The sequence below is a fragment of the Panthera leo genome, chromosome E2, assembly GCF_018350215.1.
Source record: "Panthera leo isolate Ple1 chromosome E2, P.leo_Ple1_pat1.1, whole genome shotgun sequence".
NCBI classification, from domain to species: domain Eukaryota; kingdom Metazoa; phylum Chordata; class Mammalia; order Carnivora; family Felidae; genus Panthera; species Panthera leo.
Window position 1 is genome coordinate 49,304,799 of NC_056693.1, and position 23,502 is coordinate 49,328,300.

Here is a 23,502-nt window from a genome sequence, read left to right on the forward strand (position 1 = left end):
TGAGCTGTACTGAGTACAGCCTGGTAAAATGGCCACTCCACGTTCCACATGACTTTTTCTCTGCACAGAACACCCGCACATCCGTCTTTGATTGGGCTTTAGAACAGTGTTGGGCACTATGCAGATACTGCTAAGTGTCTTGCACCAGACCACCTGGCTAGTGACTGGGAGAGCCTGGTTGTTCTGACTCCTGATAGGATTTTCTTTCCTTCAAACCCGTCAGCCTAGAATCCAGAAACAGCAAAAATATTTTGGGGGTGGAATATACTGTGCTTAGAGTAGAGAATGGAGAACACTACTGAGAGAATCTTTATAGTAGGTAAAAATTGAGAATCTAAACACCCACAGAAGAAAAGAGCTAAGCACATTGTCACTATAGAATGCATAGACATTGAAAATGACAAGTACGTGGATTGTTGCTGATGCAAGGAAGTCTGTATACTTAAAAAGCAGAATATGAATATCCAAACAGAGAGGATTCTGGGAAGATAGTGGCTGGAATGCACGTCTCATCTTTTTGACTTCCAGTGCCAGCTGTTTATCTCTTCCAGCTAAGCAGGGGATGGGCGGCCACGGCCCAGAAGGAGTTAGAAAGGCCGAGCTCCTGAGAAAATGCCAAGACATAGAAGTGATGGAAGAGGTGAGAGACCTAGAAGATGTAACCACGACATTTGTCATACAACTAATAGGAATACTAGAAGGAGGAAGAGGTAGAGGAAGAGTGTATTAGGACAGGCTAGAGCTAGATTTGTAATGTAGTAACAGTGCCACAAGCTCAATAGTTTAACTCCACACATTGATTTTTTTTTCCCCCACACTGCAGTATCCAACAGGTCAAGGGGTGGGGGGCGTGGGGTGGTGGTCTGCTCGTTGGTCCTCAGGAAGCTGAGGTGGTAGAGGGTCCATCCCAATGCGGCAGTGCAGGTGTGTGGCGACGGTGAGCTAGTGCTTAAAGTCTGCTTGGCAGTGCATACGTCCCTTCCACTTGCATTTCACTAGTCCAGGCAAATCACAACCCACCTTTACCTTCAAAGGGAGTAATAAGCAAGCGCAGTCCTACTATAATGTATAGCTGGAAGGAGGAATGCCAGAAATACTTGGTGAACGGCACTCATGACTTACCACTGGGGGAAATAACTAAGGCACATCTAAGCATATCCTGGTAAAATAACTGAACTCTGAGGATGAAAGGAAAAATCTTTCAAGTTTTCAGGCCAAAGGAACATACCGTTTACAAAGGAAAAAGAATCACACTGGTATCACATTTTCTATTTGCAACACCAAGAAGCGAGACTATGGCAGAAGTTTATCTGTGGACCGTTGAGGGAGAAAAGGAAAGCAACTCAATGATCTATACTCAGACTTTTATTCAACATAATACTGGAAGTCCTAGCCAGAGAAATTAGGTAAGAAAAAGAAACAAAAGTCATCCAAATTGGAAAGGAACAAGTAAAACATCAGATGACATAACGTAAAAACCTCTAAAGGGGCACCTGGGTGGCTCAGTCGGTTAGGTATCCTACTCTTGATCTCAGCTCAGGTTTTTGGGGTTTTTTTGTGTGTGTTTTTTTAAGATTTATTTATTTTGAAAGAGAGAGAGAGGGAGGGAGAGAAAATGCAAGAGGGGAGAGGGACAGAGAGAATCCTAAGCAGGGTCCACACTGCCAGCGTGGAGCCCAGTGCAGGGCTCGAACTCATGAACCACAAGATCATGACCTGAGCCGAAACCAAGAGATGGTCGCTCAACTGACTGAGCCACCCAGGTGCCTTTTTAAAGTTTTTAAATTTTTAAAGTTTTTAAAATTTGTTTTCAGAGAGAGAGAGGGAGAAAACACAAGTGAGGGAGAGGCGGAGAGTCACCTCAGGTCTTGACCTCAGGGTCATGAGTTCAAGCCCCACATTGGGCCCTGCTCTGGGCACGAAGCCTACTTAAAAACAAAACAAAACAAAAAAACAAAACAACTCTAAAGCCTGCACCAAAACACTGTTATACCTAATAAACAAATTCAGTAAAGTCAATGAAATATCAGAAAAAGAAATTAAGAAAACATTCCCGTATACAATAGCATCAAAAACAATTAAATACTTAGTAATAAATTTAAGAAAGTGAAAGATTGTGCACTGAAAACTATAAGACGTTGGTGAAAGAAATTGAAGAAGACACAAATAAATAAAAAAGTTCCATGTTTGTGGATTGGGAGATTTAATATTGTTAAAATGTGATCTACATATTCAGTGCAATTCATATTAAAATTTCAGTGGCATTTTTCACAAAAATAGGAAAAACAATCCTGAAATGTGTATGGAACCACAGAAGACCCCGAATAGTCAAATCAATCTTGAGAAAGAAGAATAAAGCTGGAGGCATCACACTTCCTGATTTCAAACTATGTTACTAAGCTATTGTAATCAAAACAATATGGTATTTGCATAAAAACAGACACATAGACCAATAGAACAGAATAGAGGCCAAAAATAAACTCATGCATATACGGTCAATTAATTTTTTACAAAGGTGCCAAGAATGCACAATGGGGAAAGGATAGTCTGTTCAGTAGTGTTAGGAAAATTGGGTATCTCATGTAAAAGAATGACACTGGATCCCTATCTTAAACCATACACAAAAATCAACTCAAAGTGGATTAAAGAATTTAGTACAAGACCTGAAACCTTAAAATCCTGCAATGTATAATTGAAATTTGCTAAGATCTTAAGTATTCTCACCCAAAAGGAAAGGTAGATGTATGAGGGGATGCATATGTTAACTCAGTTGTGGGAATGCTTTACAACATATATCAAATCATCACATTGTGCACTTTAAATACACTTATTTGTTAATTAGACCTTAATAAAGCTGGAAGAAAAAAAAAAAAAAAAGAATCCTATACCCAGACAAGATCAGAATAAAAAAAAAAGGTATTTATTTGAGCATAGATAATGAAAGAGCCTGTCCCCGCTGTCACCTGTTGCCCCTGGTACTTAATGTGCTTATGACTTGGCCTTGACTGTTCTAACACACCAAGTTCTCTGCTCACCTGTCACCCTCAGAGGGGCCTTCCCTGACCACTGTAGCTAAATTGATGCAGGCGCACATGCACACAACACACACACACACACACACACATCTCACTGCTTGATACTTTTCTTGGTGATTTATAATGAAAATTTCACATGTACAGAAAAGTTGAAAGAAGGTTAACTTATACATCATTTTTATGCATTTCATTTTAATGTAGATGTCAGTACACAGCCCTCTTAATGCTTTAGCATGTGTACCATTAACTACAGTTCAGTATTTGCTTAGTTTTTTTCTGGTTGAGGTAAAATTTGCAAACAGTGAAATCTCAAATCATAAGTGTACATTCACTGAATTTTGACATGTATGTGCATGTGTATAAACCAAATCTTTCTCATGATAGAGAACATTTCATCACCCCAGAAAGGTCGCTCATCCCTGTTTCAGTTAATTGCTACCCCAACTCCTACCTCTTCTTGGAGATGTCACTGTCCTGGTTTTTTCCACTACAGAGTTTTCCCTATTCTAAAGCTTCATATATTTGGAATCATAATATGTGCTCTTTTGTATCCTTCCTCAGCATGTTTTTAGTATTAATCCATGCTTTGCATATATCAGTAGTCATGCTTTTTATTGCTGAGGAGTGTTCCATTGTGTTCCCTTGTATTCCATGATGCCACAGTTTGTTTACCCATTCTATTGATGGACAGTTGGGTTATTTCCAGTTTTTGCTTGTTATGAATAAAGTTCTGATGAAAATTCTTACAAACATCTATTTGTAGACCTATGTTTTCACTGCTTGTGGGTAAATATCTAAATAAGGAATTGCTTGGGTCAGGCTAGGTGTGTTTCATTTTATAAAGAACTACCAGACCATTTCCCCAAATAGCTCCTGCCAGCAATATCTGAGAGTTCTAGTTGCTCTTCATCCTTGCCAGCATTTGATGTTGTCATTCTTTTAAACTTTATTGTTTAACAATTTAATAAGTAGAGGTATGGGGTTCTCTGGAGAAACAGAACCAGTGGTAGTGGGAAGGAGGGAGGGAAAGACAGAGAAAGAGACATATTGTAAGAATCTGACTCATACAGTTATGGAAGCTGAGAAGTTCCATGATCTGTCTTCTGCAAGCTGAAGGTCCAGGAATTCCCTTTGGCGTTGGTTCCAGTTCAAAACTGAAGGCCTAAGAACCAGGAGAACCAATGGTATATGTCCCAGTCCAAGGACAGAAGACCAGTGTCCCATTTCAGTCAGGCAGACAGCTGAAAATCTCTTTTTCTCCACCTTTTATTCTTTTCAGCTCTTCTAATGGATTGGACGATGCCCACCAACACTGGGGAGGGCAATCTACTTAGTCTACCAATTCAAACATTCATTTCATCCAGGAAGACCCTCACAAATACACCTAGAAATAATGTTTAACCAAGTATCTGGGCACCCCATGACCCAGTCAAGTTGGCATACAAACTTAACCATCACAACAGACATGTTAAAACATAGACACATACACACACACACACACACACACACACACACATTAAATTGATTTTAGGTATCAGTGTGGCTCTCTTCTGATATCTACTTGCGGGAATTTTCTTGGTTGCTGGGGCACCAGGTGAGCATCCCCCCTGGAATGGAAGTACAGAGGCTGAGTCCAGAAGGGAGATACTGAAAAAAGCAAGTCAGAATTGCTGAGCCTTTCCCCGGTCCAGAATGTTCTCCAGGAGAGATTGACCCACACCTTACCAACTCCTAAATTGCGCATTGGTTTCCAGTTACTGCTCAGGATTTGGGGGAGAAAATGTGTGTGAAGAATGGGGTATCTGCTCGTGGGGACACATCTCTTCAGCAGTATAGAAATGTCAAAGATAGTCATCCTGTGTTACCCCTTGATCTTTCTTTTGTAATACATCCCATTTAACCACATTCGTTTAGTCAAGTCTCATTTCATAGACAAACACCACAGGATGTGAGAGGGAAAGATCCAGGCTGGAAAGTTGGAACTGAACAGGGCTGCAGTGTTGAGGGTAGTGCTCTCTGGGGGAGAGGAGTCTGCATCAGCCCCTCTTCCCCGGGACGGCAGGTCCTGCCTGGACGGCCTGGCTGCCTTTTCCCCGGTTGCTTCTTTAGATTTCTCCCTTTAGGTGATCCCAGAGACAGGCAGAACTGGGGCAGCGTTAAAATAGCGCATCAGCATAGGAGGGAGGGTCAGGGAGGGAACTGGGGCAACATGCAGAGCACACGTCCCGCCCCGCCCGAGAAATCAGGTCTTAAAGGAGAAGGTTGCAGTTTTGGGAAATGAGAAAAACTTTGGTTTACATCACAAGATCAATGTCGTGGAGGATTGAGAGAGCCGTAACTTGAGCCAGTGCTCCTGTCCTTCCTCAGTTGCCCCATCAGAAGGACCCAGGTGAAGGAAGATGCATCCTGTACATGACCATGTGCATGTTTCTCGGGTCTCTGTTGGTTCACCTACCAGTGGGGCTTACCCTGACCCTGCAGTTACAGGGGTCAACGCCCTGCACTGGGTGGTGAGTGGGAGCTTGTCTTCTCTCAGGAGCTCTGGTCTGTAGCCCAGCTGAGGATTCCCTCATTTACGCAATCTGCTATTGAAAGACAGGAAGCAGCTGGGCTCTGGCTGATCACACTCTCGTGGGCTGTTCTGGCTGTATAATTTTGGGCTGATCTGATGACAAGAGAAGGAACAGAAGTGAGGCCTCCATTAGAAGGGCGCCTGTAGGTTGGGGCGGAGAAATCCTGTAGCAGCATTTGCTTGGTAGAGCCCGCCCGGCGCAGAATCGGGTAATTGCAGACAAATTCCCCTTGGTGCCCTGTCATTGATTCCTTCCTCATTTCGAGAGGTTGGCAGAGAAGCACAAGGAACCATGTAACTTCCTCACTTCTGCTGAGGCCTGGTGGGAGCAGACGATGGCATCGGGGCCCCACGGTCAGACTTGGCCAGCAGGCCTGAGTTAGCTGACACTTCCCTCCCCTCCCCCACTTATTGGCAAATATTGAAGACCCGACACGTGCAGGGCACTGCCTCTGAAAGAAAATAAAGATAGGGAAGGGAAAGCAGCTGGGTGTGCTTTCTGTCTGTCGCCCAGCTCCGGGGCGTGGTGGGCAGTCTGGTCTCAGATGCAGTTAAGGAGTGTCCCAGAGGCTCCACCTGTAGCTTTGTTGTGAAGGAAAAGAAAGCATCTCCTGTGCACGCTTCCTGAGTGCTGATGAAGGGCCCTTACAAAATGTCACAAAATTTCGTCAGTTGAGTGACTTTGCAGACCTTTGGTTTGTCTTTGTTCACAGGGCTGACTTTAATTTGGCTTGAACTTGAACTGCTTTCCAAAATGGTATCAAAATTTCCTAGATATTTTAACCTTCAGATAGCTCATAAAGATCACAGTGTTTATCATTCCATAGGGCTGTTGATGCTGAATCGAGACTGGACAATTACAAGAAAAGATTGGGGCAGTAGAGTGGTAGAGTCCATCTTGATCATCGGATGACCTTTCGGGAAAGAAGGTGGGGACAATAGTTTTCTCCCCTTGGCTCTCCATCTCTCTTGCCTTTTGTCGTTTATTTTCTATTTAAAAGGTAATTTGCAAATTCAGTGTCTTGAAACCAGTGCTACAGGCTCAGTGCCAAGTAGAAGGCATAGTTCCGTCCTTCCAAAGTAACAGAATTCCCAGGAAAAAAACATTATCAATTGTTTCAGTTTATGGGATTATCCAGGCCCACGATGCTTCAGAAGAAATTGCTGGGACAGTGTGGAGGCTTTGAAGTTACTACTAAGTGACACCAGCATTTGTGTAGCATTTACCATCCTTTTGCCATATAACGCCTCCTCCTTAGACCATCCTGCCTGTCGCACAGCCCGGCAAGCAGAGCACACGCTGGGTGGTCAGTCTTCCCGGGTGCTGTGTGCCTGCTCTGGCTCCCTGGCTCTGTCACCTTGGTGTCCTCTTCTGCAAAGTGAAGATCAGTACCCACTCTGTTTTATGGTAAATGAGGAAACACATAAGGTCCAGTGGCTGCTCACAGTAACGACTCCATAAATGTGAGCTGTTATTTGTCATCGCAGGCAAGAGTGGGAGCCGTAGAGGCTGAACAGGGACCATTGTTCCACACTGGCGGTGTAGAAAGTGCCGTGCACAGCGCTCCAGAAGTTCAGAGGAAACAGAGGTGGGACAAGCAGAGACAGCTCCTGCCCCTTCCCCTGCCATCACACTTGGCATGACCCGTGGCCTCTACGCCCTCCAGATCCTTCCCCAGCCTTCCTTTTCCTTCCTCCTCATTAAGTACTGCCGGGCTCGATGATACATTTGATTAGCTTCTTCGTGTGCTTTCAGGTTTATTATCTCATTTGATCCATTTTTTTTTTTAAGTTTATTTATTTGGGGAGAGAGAACACAAGCAGGGGAAGGGGCAGAGAGAGAGGGAGAGAGAGGATTCCAAGCAGGCTCTGTTCTGTCAATGCAGAGCCCAACACGGGGCTCAATCTCATGAACCGTGAGATCATGACCTGAGCCGAAATCAAGAGTCAGATGCCTAACTGACTGAGCCACCCAGGCTCCCCACATTTGATCCTTTCAAGAGTGAGGGAAAGTACTCTATTTTTCAGGTGAGGAAACAGGTCTGGGGAGGGTAGATGACTTTCCACATCTTGAGCCTGGAAAGCCCAGGTGGTCTTGTCATTGCCCACTCACATAATAGACTGAGTTATTTTTCAATCCCTACCCACCCCCATTCCAGAGGTAGGTGATTAAAGTGGCACTAACCCTGCTTTCACTAAAGTACAGGTCTCTTGCTACCACAGTGCTGCTCCCTCGCCAGATGGAATATTTCCCAACCCACCTCTTTCTTAAAACCCTGTTCTGAAGTGTGTTTCCCAGCACCGCCAAGCAGTTGACTCAATTTCAACACTGTCTCCCTAGAGGTAGCATCAGACCGCACGGGTTAAGGGCTCAATCCCACAAGACCACCCCCACTTCAGACACCAATCCCAAGTCCATGTTGTCGCCTATGCTTCTGCCCAACTGGCTCTTAATCAGTGGTTCCTACGACCCCCTTCTCAGGTTCATTTAATTTGCTAGAGCCGCTCACAGAATTCAGAGAAAGAGTTTACTTACTTGATTACCATTTCGTTTTAAAAGGGTAGAAGTCAGGGACACGCAGATGGAAGAAATGCTGAGAATGAGGTATGGGGATGTGGCGTGGAGCCCCCATAACCTGTCCGGGCGGCACCACCCTCCCGGAAGCTCTACGTGTTCACCACCCTGAAGCTCTCTCAGCCCTGTGATTCGGTCTATAGGCATGACTGGTGAAATCATTGGCCACTGGTGATTGAACTCCATCTCTAGCCCCTCCCTTCCCCAGAAGTTGGGGGCAGGACTGAAAGTTCAGACCTTCTGATGAGCTGGTTGGTTCCCCTTGGAACTAGCCCCCCATCTTTAGTGTACCAGGGACCTTCGCAAAGTCACCTCATTAACATAAATTCTGGTGTGGTTGAAAGGGACTCATTATGAATAACAAGACATTCCTTTTACCTTACTGGCTCTGGAGCTATTTCGGGAACCAGTGACAAAAGACCAAATACTACTGGTCTTATTATGTTAGGGAATTCCCAGGGTGTTATAAACTCTGTGCCAGAAACAGGACAAAGACCAAATACATAGTCTTATCATAAATCACAATATCACACGTGTGGTGGGTTCCTTCTTCCCTGATGGAAAGGACTTTAGATTGCAAGCTAAGAAATCTGACTTGGTCTCAGCCCCACCCCCTCAGGTGTTTGAGCTGATGTCTTCCCTCAAGGCCTCTTTGTCTTTACAAGGAAGGTACTGGCCTAAACCTGGGAGTTTGTTTTTCTAGGACATAAATGTCCGGTGACATTTCCTTGTAGGCCTTCTTGTTGGGTGGCCTACTTCCCACTACCTTAGCTGTAACTCGACTCCTGCTCCTGCATTCTGGGAATCATGTTGGGATGGGGGATGATTGATGCTATTATAGTGATAACCATGAATCTGCTCTAGTGTGTCAGAAAAGTGAGTAATGTGAAGTGTAAGGCCTTTTATCAGTAGCAACAGTTCGCTTGAGCACCTCCTAGTGACTGTATCAGGGCCTGGCGTTGGAGGAGCAGGTCCAGAGCACGTCCACCCTGGCATGCCAGCGCGGAGCCCTCGGCCTGCAGACAGTGTGCCAACGTAGCAAGTTTAAACTAGAAAAGTCCTGTAGTCACCAAGTCGTAAAACCTTGGTCTTTTGAGTCAGAAAAAAAAGATGAAGGAATCTCTGAAGAAAATAAGACAATCTCCCAATGGTTGGTCATTCTGTGGGATGTTACTTAATACTAACTTCTTTGCAGGGCCCGGGCCTGAGGGCAGATCCAAGGATGCAGAGAGACTTAGGTTAGAGGTGAAGACATCCTTGTCCTACAAGACTCAAGTGCATTACTCCCTTGTCCACCACATATGCCACACTGGGTCTGTAGATTTCTAACCTGAGTTAGAAAAGAATCAGCCTGACACATCTGAGATCTGGTTTTGGCTGAAAATTTAGAATGGACCCTCTCTCACCATGTTTCTTTACAGTCTTCTGGTTTTGTTATTAATAGATTCATAACCACCCAGAGATCAGAAAATACAGCCCTTGGATTGATAGCATTTGCAAGACTTTTAGTTTTTATTTTTTTTAATTTATTTATTTTGTGAGAGAGAGAGAGAGAGAGAGAGAGAGAGAGAATCCCAAGCAATCTCCACGCTGTCATTGCAGAGCCCAGTGAGTGGCTCAAGTTCCCCAACTGCAAGATCATGACCTGAGCAGAAACCAAGAGTCAGACGCTTAGCTGACTGAGCCACCCTGGCACCCCACCAGACATTTTAGCTGAGACACAGGATGCTAACGATCTTTGAGGGAAAGGGTTGGGGGAATGGGGACTGTGCCACGGAGTGAGGTCCACTTTGTCCTTAACCGGACCCTGGATTTTCTGTCTGGTCCTATAGATCATTGTCACTGAAAAGAGGAGGGTTTGGAGAAGACTTTAAGCAAAGTATTTGTGCCTTACATGGGAACACGGGAGCTGGCTTGCTTCCTGTCTCAGCACCAGCAGCTGTCAAAGTACAGGGCTTTCCATACAGAATGAACAAGGCCCTGGGAGAGACACTGTCCGGGAGGGAGCAGCTGACAGTCAGTACAAGCCCTCAGCCTGTTATCTGAGAAGAAATTGTTGCTGCCCGATATTACCAGCATCCCGTGAAACTGTGCATGGAACACTTCAACTAAAAGTTTAACAGGAGAGTCAAACCTCGACAACAGTATTTAGATGTGCCGTCACGGACCTAAGATGTCCAAACTGCGTGGGTAGGAATTGTGGTCATAAAAGAGAGAGGCTGTGACGTATGAAATTTGATGTGGACAAATAAGTAATAACTTGCTGATGGTCTTAGATCTTCCTGGTAGAAAAGAAAAGAAATGATCACTTGAAAATAATTTCAATAAAAATTAAAATGGGGGAAATTGGAGATCGTTTATCTTTAAAAAGTTGTTCAGGGGCGCCTGGGTGGCTCAGTCACTTAAGCGTCCGACTTCGGCTCAGGTCATGATCTCACGGTTTGTGGGTTCAAGCCCCGCATCGGGCTCTGTGCTGATAGCTCAGAGCCTGGAGCCTGTTTCGGATTCTGTGTGTCCCTCTCTCTCTGTCCCTCCCCCACTCACGCTCTGTCTCCCTCTGTCTCAAAAATAAATAAACATTAAAAAAATTTTAAGTTGTTTATAAAAAAATAACTCAAGGGACTATGTTTGATTCATGGAGTGCAGCTCAGAAGATTCTCAACCAAAATCTCCAATAATTGGGCACAGTTCTGGTAAAACTCCTTGGCTGTCTAAGCAGTCCAGACTTCCTTGGGAGGGGGACGGCAGGGTCATGACGCCCTGTGTTTGCCTGGTGTAGTGGAACAGCTGTTCCTGTCAGTGGCATATGGCCAAGGCGTGCGTGGCATTTGGGAGGGCTCCAGAGGGCCACCCTGCCGCTCCACGCTCTCAGGGGACAGCTGCCTGAGCCGCAGGGAGGCAAGGTGCCACCTGGTCATGGGTGGTCGAGGAGGTACGGCTCTATGCCTTCCTCCCACAGGTGATCAGCCGTGTGGTTTGGAGCTAGTGAGGAGGAAGGGTATTAAACACTTTGTTACTCAGAGACTGATTATTTGTTTGCCTGGATTTTATTCCTCCCTATCGCTGCTGCCCACTAGAGCCCCTGGGGAAAGGATCTAAATGGAGAATAAAACTCAAACCAGCTGCCAGTGACTTCTGATAAGTTTCACCGATGGGCCTGTCGCAGGGAGAGCACTGGCGAAACAGGGGGATCCGGGAGCTGTGATAAATAGCAATTAATGAAGGAGAAATCGGGTCTAGGGTGTATCCAGATTGTAATTCTCCATGTTGACTCTGACCCCCACATGACTGTAGCCATCTGCGGTTTCTGTGTTTATTGTGGACGTGCTTGGTTTGGAGGAGACATTTCACACCGTTTTCCTGTCTTTCAGGTTTCAAGTGCCCCATTTGTTCCAAGTCTGTGGCTTCTGATGAGATGGAAATGCACTTTATAATGTGTCTGAGCAAACCTCGCCTCTCCTACAATGGTAAGGGTTTGGCCGGGGGCGGGGGAGTCTCCAACTCAGGGTCTTCCCGAGTTCGAGTGGTTCTGGGCAACCTTTGCACCCCCCTTTCTGGCGGGAATGCCTACGTGGTGTTGAGGAATCCGACTTTTGAAGGCATCTCGGTGCACCAGCTGGAGAGGCAGCCAAGTGGAGCAGGAAGGCGGCCCAGGGGTCAGGCCCGTGGCACCCAGAAGTCTCTTGGGTGCCCAGGCTTCTGCCCCCTTAGTTCCTTGCACCTCAGGTTGGGAGATGCGGCCTTTGCCCATTTACACACCTGAGGGCAGAGGGCCTGGAGGGGACGCCACCTCTCCTTGGGGAAGGGGACATCTGTGCTGCTGGTGTGCACGGAGTGCTTAAGCCTTGGCGTCCACAGCAGAATACATTCACCAAGTGGACACCCTTCAGGGATTCAAAATGCTGACCTGCCACCTGGTCGCTCCACCAAGGCCCCACTGCTTCCTGCTTCAGAGCCGAGCAGTGAATACAACAGGTAGAATCGCCAGGCCAGGCCGTTCCTAATGTGGTGCCTCTGTGGACAGTGAGCATCAGCGTCTGCCTCCATCACTGACTGACTGGACAGTCTGAGAGGCAAGAGCTTAGCAGAGGTTTAGTTTCCAGGTCCATGAAATGGAGCTGTCAGTAACCTGGCTGTGAGGATTTTGTCAGAACAAAGTAAGATATTCACACCTAAAACCCGGCAATACAGAGCCTGACCCGTGGTCAGTGCTCAGGAAGTTACAGCTGGCATTGATCGGAGACAGTCACCCTCAAAGATGTGAGCCCATCCGTGGGTTGGTTGCCTTTCGTTTTCCAGAGTGGACTGGCCTCTGTGTAGTGCTGGGTGCCATGGGCTTCCACCCTGTGTTCACTCTCGTGTGCTTAGTCTGGTCCTCAAACCGTGTTCATCAGAGAACTGCGCCTTCTGCAAGGCACTAGATCTGAGGGGCATGTGCTCCGGCCCCGTCACGGGGCTACTTCTGGGGTTAAAGTCATAGCGGTGCTCGGGACAAGTTCTGTGATTTCTCAGAGCCTGTGGACTGGATGGGAGGTGAGCCTCTGATCGCTTGAACCCCCTCCTGACGATGAAGGTTTTCTGAGTAGATTCTCCTTACAGAGCGGTCCTTGGGCTCCTGCTCCACACAGCGTTAGCCCAGGAGGCCTGATGATTCCAGATTGTTCCCTCGAGGTAAATCTGACAAATCTGACATTCGTTCTCTTATAAACACACCCTACTATTCTCTTATCTCTGATTTACTTGCTCAGCAGAAAGATCTTGAGTACATGTGGGCAGGCCGGTTATCTGCTTGTCTCCACGATACTCAGTCTGGTCATATTTGCTCAGGTCAGAGGACCAGCCGCAGGGAACGTCGTGGCCCCACCTCTGCCCCCAGCATTTCCTTCCCCTTCATCTGCTACCTGGTGCCCAGGAAGCCCTTCTTCTTCCCTATGGACAGCCTCTCACTGTCCCTAGACACTGACCGCTGCCACATCTCTGAAACTTGTCATGTGAGCTCTGGGCTTCCTGTCAGACTCGTCAGCGTACGTTCCTTAAAGGATGTTCCAGCTCTACTTTGTCATGTTCCTCGTCTCTGCCTGGGACCATGGAGGGAGCGGAGTCTTCTCCCGTGGCCCACAGCCCTCCCCAGCCATGGCCCAGAAACTGTGTTCACTTATTCTCCACATGTGCAGAGCCCTCATGAAGACCGCTTTTTGTCCTGTGGGTTGCTGGGGAGAGTTCTCTGTAGACACTGCCTTGCTGTCATAACACAAAGCAGCCTCAGAGTGGGTTCCACGCGAGAGGACTGGGCTCTTGATGTCATCAGGGAGAACTTTGCAAGGGCAGCTGTGGAGGACAGAGTGCTCTTGGGGCCACCTGAGTGAGAAGTACCCACATGCCCCATTAGGAGAACAGGAAAGGCGAGAGACTTGTAAGTGCCCCGTGCTGCCTGGAGCTCTCCTCCTTGCCCACAGCCACAGGGAAGGGGCCCTTGTCCCTCTCCCCTCATTTCCACAGGAGAGCCAGCTTGGCAGCCCAGCCTGAGCACAAGCCACCCGCAGAAGCCACACTCAGAGTCAGAGTCCCCTTAGAAGAAGAGGAAGTTGACCAACCAGCGTGAGACCCAACTACAGCTGTTCTCAGTTCTGTTCCATTTTCCACTCCTCCTCTAATTGAAGGGCCGCCTCTTCAGGATGTGAGTGTGTGTGTGTGTGTGTGTGTGTGTGTGTGTGTGTAAACTAGAGGCTCAAGCACCTCCTTTACAAAAGTCAACCCTTTACCACCAGAGGCAAGGAGAGGCATGTTGTGTCTGGTCCTTTCAGTGGAATTTGATCTAAGGGGATGGAGAGGTTTCAGAAATGGCGGGCTGGCCTCTCTGTGTGCACTTAATGCCTGATAGCCAGTCTCTGTGTTTTGTGAAGACATCTAAACCTTCCAGATAAGAGAAGGCATTTGCCACTGGGGATATGTATGTGGAGTGGGAGTCTCCAGAACTTGTCTAGGGCCTATTCTAGCTCACACAGAGCACAGGCATTTCAGGGACCATAGGCCAAAGTCCCAGGTCAGGACATCTGGGTGTTTACTTTGGTTTTGCCAATAACCTGTTTTACGCCTGATCTCTCATCATCCCCACCAACTTCACTTTATCTTTTCTATTAAAAAGAAATGTGAGAAGACTTCTTTATGTTCTTTAATCTGTGAAGTATAGAGCTCTCAGAATCTTCTGGAAAGTAGGCAAGATGAGGCTTTCTTAGTGAATAGAGAGAAAAGTGCTATTTTCTTATGAAGATTCACCAGAACTCCTGGTCACTCCCCTGGAGATTTCTCATGTGTACACACACACACACACACACACACATACACTTTCCATAATTGCTGGCACTAATTGGGGAAATTTCTAGAAAATTTGCAGCGGTTATGTAAGATGAAATTTAGTTAACCACCAAAGGAAAAAAAGTAGAAACCTCCTAAATGAGGCAGATAGAAAGTAGTATTTTTCTTATTATGAGGGTTGGCCTGAGCTGTGGATTGGAAAGCCTCCAGTAGCGGCCTGCCAGATTAAAAAAAAAAATTTAGGAAAGGCAAGACTAGATTAACTGGTTCACCCAGTGCTCAAGAGAAATGTGCAGGCCAGTAACTGGTGCTCCCAGGGCAAGCACCTGGCTAGGAAGGCTTGTGAGTAGTTGCCCCATGCTGAGGGTGTAGGATGGGTGCAGGGCCCCAGAGCACTGAATGTTCCATCCTTCTCCTCATCCACGGGTGGCTCTGAGCTCAGGACCCCTGGGAGATGAGGGAGGAATTGGGGGGACCCGCTTTTGTGGATAAATGCAGTGAGCTTGAATGGCCCTTTAATTTCTCTCCATGTGCAACATCTATTTGTGGTTCTGAGACCAGGGAACTCACCCTCAAGAATATGCACTCAAGGAGCTCCTGGGTGGCTCAGTGAGTTAAACATTCGACTCTTGATTTCAGCTCAGGTCATGACAATCTCATGGTTCTTGGGTTCGAGTCCCACATTGGGCTCTGTGCTGGTGGCACGGAGCCCGCTTGGGATTCTCTGTCTCCCTCTCTCTCTGCCCCTCCCTGTTTGCGCGCTCCCTCTCTCTCAAAATAAATAAATAAACATTAGAGAAAAAAAAGAATATGCTCTTAAATTTTGATCTTCACATTGCTCAGCTAGCAGTACGAGCCTTGAGATTGGATGGGGCACTTGATTTTGCTATGAACAAAATAGAACCATAATACTGTCGGGGGCGTGACAGATGGCCAGCTGTCAGTGGAAGGTTTAGGGGGCCCACATTCCAAGACTAGCCAGGAGTCCTTGGCCCTGGTAGATTCTGGGGGGTTTTAGGTTCCTTTGCCAGCAGTGTTAAGGAGAGCTTGGTTGCTATCAAAGTAGCTTCAGGAGATTGTCTCCCCTCAGCTTTCTTTCTTCTCTTTCTTTCTTCTTCTGGACCCACGCTCTGCTTCTAAGGTCCTGACTACCCTCTTCCCTCCTCTCCGCCAAAAGTCATTGCCCCCGACTTTAGGGCTCTTAAAATGCTGCATGCCACACAAAGTTTCTTTAATGGAGAGGGAATCTGACTCCCTAAAAAGGCAGGAATGCCTCCTTCGAGTTTACCCCAAGGCAGCAGACTTGTGTAAACGGTGCTTATCTGGCCTGTGTCCCTGCTGAGAGCCTGTGGTTGGCATGGAAATGCCTTTTCTTAGGCCTGGGGGAGCCAGGTCCTCGCCTTGGAGTGTGCCCAGCCCAGTGGGGCACTGGCAGGGGCTACCGTTAGATGCTTCGGCAGTGCCGGACTCGGAGGTGTCGGTCCTGGTGCCCCTCCTACAGGAAGAGGGCTGGTGACCGGAGGGCCACTGGGAGAGCGGGAAACCCGTGGGCAGGAGACCCACAGGGGCTTGCCGCAGTGGGGAAATCAGAATCGGGTAGTTACAGAAGAGACTTGAGCTGGGTCGCCATGGGGAGCCTCAGTAGGGATGAAGCCTTCCGGGCGCAAGCTTTATTGGCTGCCCCCTCTTGGCCACCATCATTGCAGTCCAGCCCACCAGAACAACTGGAGCGTGCCCCACAGTCTGGGACGTTAGGGTGGGGACGCCACTGCTGGGAGGGGAACCCTCTGCTCCAAGTTTCCCCTTTTCCTGGAGATTCCCCAAGAAGGGAGCCGGCGAAACCGGCGCCGATGGCACTGCTCCTCCCTGTCCCCCAGGAGACTGGGCCAGCAGCTCTGCCCTTGTTGAGGAGACCAGGCTGTGCTGCACCTGGGCAGGAAATGAGGCCAGGAGGCGGGGCCAGTGTCTCTGCGTCATTTGCTAAGGGTTCTCCCTCTGGCTCCTACCTTCCTTCCCGCCAGGGCTTTGACTGCCATTAAGCACCAGAGGAAATGCATTATGTATCGTCCTGCTCTCAGCTGCTGGCTCCGAGCTGCACCAACTTCAGCTTTCCCTCCAGGCTGCCAGCAGAAAGGGATCAGTAGCTATTTGGGCCTTCCTGCCCCCTCCATGCTGCCAGACCAGCCGTTCGGGCAGTCCCTTGGGGAACGTGGAGCCAGCACTCCACGGGGCAGTCAAGCCCAACATGGCAGCCCTACACCTAGGTTCCTCCACCCCCCACCCCCCAGAGCCCCTGCATGCACACAGTCACAAGAAGAAGAAGATCTGAAGTTGTGGGTGAGATGGGTGGTGTTTTCCGGCCCCAAGGGAAGAGACTCCATCACCTGGTCTTTTAAGGAAGGGAGGTAAGGTGGCCACGTGGAACTTGTCTTGGGAGTCATGGCCACTTACCAGCTGCATGAGCTGATCCAGAGACTCCCACAGGGTCTTTAGGACTCACTGAGATGTTTCTGTGAAGTTCTGGCATACAGCTGGCCCCAAAGAAATGAAGCCTCCTTTTCTCCTCCTCCTGCATCTTGCTTTGACAAATAGCAGCTGTCAGAGTGCCCCTCTACCCCGTATCTCAAGGCAGGAGTAGAAGTATGCAGCCCCTCCCCAACCCCAGTCCCTGCCCTGGTGTCAACCTCTCCCACTGTGGTGCCAGAGAGCTTTGCCTCTCGTTTGGCTCCCTCATCCATTTGGACGGATAGATATTGGCATCACTTAGCACCACTCCCACTCAGGCCAGACACTTCTAAACTCCCTCTTGGGCAGTGGCATTGGCTTTGCACAGGGCATCAGGGGCCTGGTGGGGCAGGGAGTGGAAGGGGGGTGGGGTGGGGTTGTCGGGAGCCAATAAGAAAAAGGCAGAAAGCACAGCTTCATCCCTGTTTTCTCATCAACCAGCATCAGTTGAGGCCCCTCCTCTGGGGACATCAAAGGACGTTTGTGTCCCTGGTGGCCTCAATTTGTGCCAGGCCCAGGGTCCTCGGCTTTGTGCCTCGAGGTTCCTGACGGCAGGCAGCAGCCTCCCACAAGAAGTGTATGGAAGTCTTGGAGGAGCTAGTTGATAGCCAACCGCCAGCCCTAGCCATTTCCACTCCCCTGCTGAGCTCCCACGGACATCTGGGGGCTGCTGACTCCAGGGCCCCAGGGATTGGGACAGGAAGTTTTACTCAACCTGCTCGGGCCTGTGGCCGGATCTGTGTACCGCCTGCCTTCCGCTGTGGGAAGAATACTGCTCCCTGGGCACCGCGCCGGGTGTGGGTGCCACTGGCTTCCCCAGGCTGTCAGGGCCCCAGCCCTGAGCTCCCCTGTCCCACGGGCTTCCAGGCCCGGTGCTGCAGCCCCAGGCTGGCTGGTGAGGCGCAACACCGCACTGTGTGCGAATGGTAATTGATTGTTTCTAAGAAGATGCATCTGACCTTCGTGTGCTCAAGCCAGAGTCCTTGATAAGAAAAGGAACCACCCTGTGCCTCCTATGTCTTCCCCTAGTGATATCCAGTATGAAAAGAGGGGAGAGTCGAGCAAACCTCAGGCCTTCTCTCCATTCCTGGCTCCCTTCCTATATCTCTGTCACCTCTGCTCTGGCCTGGAGCCAGCGCAGGTGGAGAGCGCAGCCAGCGGCTCGGGAAGCTTTGGGGACCCAGGGAATTCTAACCTACCCATTGGGCTCACGGCTGGGATATCAGTCAGTGGGGGGAAATGCAGAGGACACTAATTGGGAATCTGTAACGTTACTGCACCCCAGGGATAGGAATCATCCATAAGTGGGGAGGAAGGGAGGAACCATGAAACGGGGCTGGGGCCCAGACTCACTTTCCCCCTGGGACGCCTGAGGCGGAGAGGGCTCCCAGGAAGGTCCGTGGTACAACTCTGCCCCCTCAAAGCTAGACTGTTTTCCTTCCCATCTTTATTGGGGTGTTTTCCTCCAGTGTTTTATTATGAAACTATGAAACATACAGCAGAGTCTGAGGGTTTTGCAGTGAACACGCAGAGAACCCAGAGTCTGAAGTCTGCATCTTACGGTACTTGCTCTGTCACACCTCTGTCCACCAGCCCATCCTATCTTTTGATGCATTTCAGAGCCAAATGAAAACACCAGTACTTTTCTTTATTGGCGCTTTTCATTGTAAAAGCAATGCACGTGCAAACAAATTTCAAAATATATAAAGACATTTTTCTTCTAGTCCTCCTTTCCTTCACCATCAGAGTGTATATTCTCCCAGGCGTTTTCTGTGCCAACACAACCAGGTGGTTACACACATACATTTCAATCTGGAGGGTATCTGGTGCTTTAAGAAATGGGATCCTGCCCTTTTACCGATCTGCCACTTGCCACATTCGGAGTCTGAGGCTTCCCTCCCCTTGGCAGACTGATGATGTGCCATTTGCTTTTTCCGTTCTTGTCACCCTTTCAGGTGGGCCTGTGGGTTAACCTGATGTTAACAAAAAGTGACCACAAATTGTATTGGCCGGGAAGCAGAGGATGACTTCTGTCACAGCTCAAGTGCACAGGGACTTCAGTATTGACCTGGTCCTATCTTAGGCTTTTTCCTCAGGGTTCTTGGTGGGGAGCTTTGAGGCACCTTAGCCTTCTAGGCCCTGAAGAATTCTCGTTTTGAGGGCACCTGGGTGGCTTAGTTAAGCATCCGACTCTTGATCTGAGCTCAGGTCTTGATCTCAGAGTCATGAGGTCAAGCCCTTCATTGGGCTCTGCTCTGGGCATGAACGTACTTTTAAAAAAGGCGGTGGGGGGCACCTGGGTGGCTCAATGGGTTAAGCAGCTGACTTCAGCTCAGGTCATGATCTCACGGTTCATGGGTTTGAGCCCCGCGTCGGGCTCTGCTGACAGCTCAGAGCCTGGAACCTGCTTCAGATTCTGTGTTTCCATCTCTCTCTGTCCCTTCCCTGCTCACACTGTCTCTCAAAAATAAATTAAAAAAAAAAAAAAAAAGAAGAAGAATCCTTGTTTTCTAGGCCCCACATGTTTTCCTTTCCACCAAAGTCATCAGAGAGCACACAAAAACAGGCGGAGGAGGGCACCAAGCAGAGGGTCCCAGGCCCTGCGCTGCCACTCCCAGGCCCCCATCTCAGGCAAGATGTTTGATTTCTCTGGCTTCCGTATCCTCCTTTGCAGAATGGAAATAACACACATGCCCTGCCTAGCTCATAAGGTTGTGAGGCTCAATTGAACACACACATACAATCTCAGGATGTATCTCGTTTGGTGGTGCTCAAGAACAATTACAATCTTTTAGTAGTGGGGAACTGATCCTGCTTCAGGCTCTTTCTTAACATCCATAACCTTGTCCTCTCGGTATTTCTCTTGTGGTTGGAGAAACTTCTGAGTAACCTTTGCTTCCTTCATCTCTTGCACCTGCCTTCCAGATGTTAGAGTTAGCCCGGGTTCTGTCTTTGGCCTTCTTAGATGTCAGTCAAATCTCTTTATCCCACATCTACACCCGTCACCCGCGTCTCTCCTCTAAACCCCACATCTAGGCTTGAATAGTCTCCCGGAGGTTTCATTAGTTTGTCCAAATGGAAATGCCCGGTCAGCATCCCCTACCCAACTCTGAACTCACTTGTCCTGCCTGTCCGCCTCCTGCGTCCCCTCTCATAGTGACGAGCACCTGCCACTTGCCTGGCTGCCCTGGTCAGCACACATCATTCCTCCCTTCGTGCCCCCGTGGCTAGTGCAGGCCCTGAATCCACTGCTCCTGCATTGCCGCGTCCGCCTCCACGGTGGGCCCCCCATCTCTGGGCTCTCTCAGCCCCTTCTCCAGTAGTCAGCAGAGACCAGACGTGATCAGACCGTGTCTCCAGGGCCTCCCAGTGAACCAGATGAAGCCTAGGCACCACAGCAGAACACGAGTCCGTCCCGAGGGAGTTGGTCCCACCTCCCCGTAAGACCCTGCGTCTCTCTGCAGAGGCCATAGCAAGCTTCCTGCGGTTCCCGATGCTTGGGTACTGTTCCCTTTGCCTGGGATGTCCTTCCCTGAACAGTCTCTGCCCTGATAAGGCAGTCATCTGCCATACTCTCACACCTGGGCCTGTGGGCATCGTCAGGCTTCCTAAAAATTCCTGTGGCTGTTCGTTTCCATTTTCTTGTCAGCCTCCCCTGTGAGACTAGGACTTCGATCCTGGGACTGTGGCTTATTCACTGACTTGCCAGTGCCCAGAATGTCACAGAAATTTAATAAAGGGCTGCCGACTCAGCCATGGTGTCTCCCTATTCTGCCCAGGCCTTTCCAGCTGTGGCTGTGCTAGGGGCCTGTGGTGTGCAGTAGCTTCCTTCCATTCATTCTTTTCTGTGGGGGGCCTTTTTCTCCTTTTTAAATTGAATTGCACAACCTAGTAGCGTTCAGGACATTCGCAGTGTTGTGCAACCATCATCTCCATCTAGTTACACATTTTTGGAAGAAAACGCCTGGCACGATTGTACTTTCGTGAGGTATCTAAAATAGAGCCCTTCTCAAAGAGCCAGAGGATAGCGTGGCGGTCGCCAGGGGCTGAGGGATAGGGAAACAGGGAGTCGCCTTTCAGGGGGTGTGGCGTTTCAGTCGTGCCAGATGAAGCAGCTCTGGAGAGCTGGTGCACAGCGTTGTGCCTCCAGTTAGCAACAGTGTAGTGCACACTTGAAAGTCTGTTGAGAGGGTAGATCTTGTGGTAAGTGTTCTTACCATCCAAAAGGGAGAAAAAGAAAACCCCTCACCCGTAAAAAAGCCACTCCCCGTCCCCTCCTGCCCCAGCCCCTGATCTGCTTTTTGTCCACATTGGCCTGTCGTGCACATTTCACATAATGGAATCGTTCAGTAGGTGACTTTTTGTGTCTGCCTTCTCAGCACGGTGTTTTTGCAGTCTGTCCACATCGTGGCCTACCTTGGTTCTTCGCTCCTTTTCACGGCTGAGTAATATTCCACAGTGTAGATGGCCCACGTCTGTTTATCCGCTGACCAGTTGGGCGGGGGATATGGGCTGATTCCACCTGTTGGCTGTTGTGCACTCATGAGTAGTTGCCGAGCACCTGTCTCTTCCGTTCCCTCTTGCCTCGTACCCGTACCATGCTTTTCCAAACCAGAACTCCATGCAGCCCCTGGTCTGTGTGTCTGTCTGGGGGACGCTCCGTTCAGGGAAATAGTTTGCCTCTGCTACGTGCCTGTCCCCCTCCCAGCCCTCTTCAGCCTCCATCCTCTGCCCCTCGTTTGGTGATTAATCCCATTTGTCTTCAGATAATTCATGTGCCGTGTGCGTGTCTTGTCTCTGCAGTACCTTCAGGTCAAGGTACCCTTGGTCTTCTGTGTCGCCCACAGAGCCTTGCCCACTTCAGGGGACCCAGGCGGTCCCAACCAGCTCCTAGACCCCTGCCTGCCTTGCGCCACCTGTCTGCTGGCCACTGACCCTCTCCCACTCTCCTCTGTCCTCCCTTTGCAGATGACGTGCTGACTAAAGACGCGGGTGAGTGTGTGATCTGCCTGGAGGAGCTGCTTCAGGGGGACACGATAGCCAGGCTGCCCTGCCTGTGCATTTATCACAAAAGGTACGAAAGGGTCGGCAGGGCCAGCTCAGCCCCATCCGAGACCCCAGAGGGCTCCTTCTGTGCAGGTGGGGGAGAGAAGGACGGACCCTCAGCACTAGCCATTCTGTCCCCTTTGGTTGCGGGATGACCTCTCCTCCCTGCCAAGGGCTCTGAGAGAGGTCGAAGCAGAGGCCCGCAGATAGAAGGTCTGAACATGCCAAGTGTAGGGCAGAGCAGGTCTCTGGTCTGATGGCCTGGAGGGTGGGGGCTGACGGGGAGACCCGTGGAACCCCACAGGTTGGAGGCACTTAGGACCCCACCTGGAAGGTTGATTCGCCATCCGTCTCCTTGAGCCTTATCTTCCTCCGCGGGCCCCTCTCCTCCACGGTGTGAGGACCGTCATCTGTGCCAGAGAGGCAACAGGGAGGGCTGTGCGAGCCGCCCCTGCACCCGCCCCTTCTCCCCAGAGGGCCAGAGGCAGGAATAGCCACTACCTGTGGGGCCACGGCACTGAAAGCTGCTATAATTAGCGGGGCTGAGATTTGTCCTCAGGCTCCAGTATGAGCCTCGTTCTTGTTTCCAGCTGGAAAGAAGACACCTCCTTACCCAAGACAGGAGGACGCTCTGTGCCATCTGCTCTCGGCTCCTTGAGTCCCAGAGCTTCTCCTGACACGCGGGCTTTTCCAAAGCCCGATTCACAGGGCTGTTGGCCATGAGGTGGTCGTGGCTCCTGGTACCCAGACGTGGCCAGTTTATGAGAGGCTCCAGGTCGGGGTGGGGTGAGGGGGTGCTCTTGGCCTGGGCCCAGCACAGATTGCTCCAGTGTCCCCAGAAGGCACCACTCAGAATCAGAAGATAGAAATCTTTGGCTCTGGGGGAGAACGATGCAAATTATCTACCTGGTTCCTGTCTTTGAAAATTACCCTATGTTGGTACATAAGTCAGAAAGCTGTTTTGGGCAATCTCTGTTCCCTGTCTGGTTCAAATGGTCCTTTCTGTGAACACTGGAGACCAGGGTTTCACTGTTAGCCTCCTGTCTGGCCCTCCCCAGCAATGTCCCTAAGCTGGAGGGCTGGGCCTCCCCTTCCCACTTCTCTGGGACAGGCTCCATGCCGTGTGCCCACCACAGCTGACCAAGCTCCGTAGAGCCTGGGGATCTCCTGAAGGTCCCACCAGGGAGGGAGCCTCAGGCTGTCCCTTTGATGGAAGAAGGGGTTCCCGGGACCCCAGTGCCCAGAGCAACGGCCAGCCTGCTGGGTCTTGGTTTCCATCTGCTTGTGCTTTAAGCCCGAGAGATGGTGGGCTCACTGCCCTGCCTGGCCTTCCAGCTCTCACCTTCCCCCTGGTAGCTGTTGCCTCTCTCGAGCCCCCATGTAGGCGAGGCCTTGGTCCCTCTCAGGGCCACACTCGCCGTTTCCTGCCGGCACCCAGATCCGCCCAATCCTGT

The 23,502-nt window shown here is 49.6% G+C and overlaps 1 protein-coding gene across 2 annotated transcripts in view; it reads left to right on the forward strand.

Annotated features, from left to right (window-relative positions):
* Positions 1-23,502, forward strand: part of ZNRF1 (zinc and ring finger 1) — a 104,280-nt gene that overhangs the window by 78,180 nt on the left and 2,598 nt on the right. For both annotated transcript variants that reach the window (XM_042920820.1, XM_042920821.1), the window contains exons 2-3: positions 11,554-11,649; positions 21,971-22,076. In XM_042920820.1, coding sequence (XP_042776754.1) covers positions 11,554-11,649; positions 21,971-22,076 — 202 coding nt within the window. The remainder of the gene's footprint in view (positions 1-11,553; positions 11,650-21,970; positions 22,077-23,502) is intronic.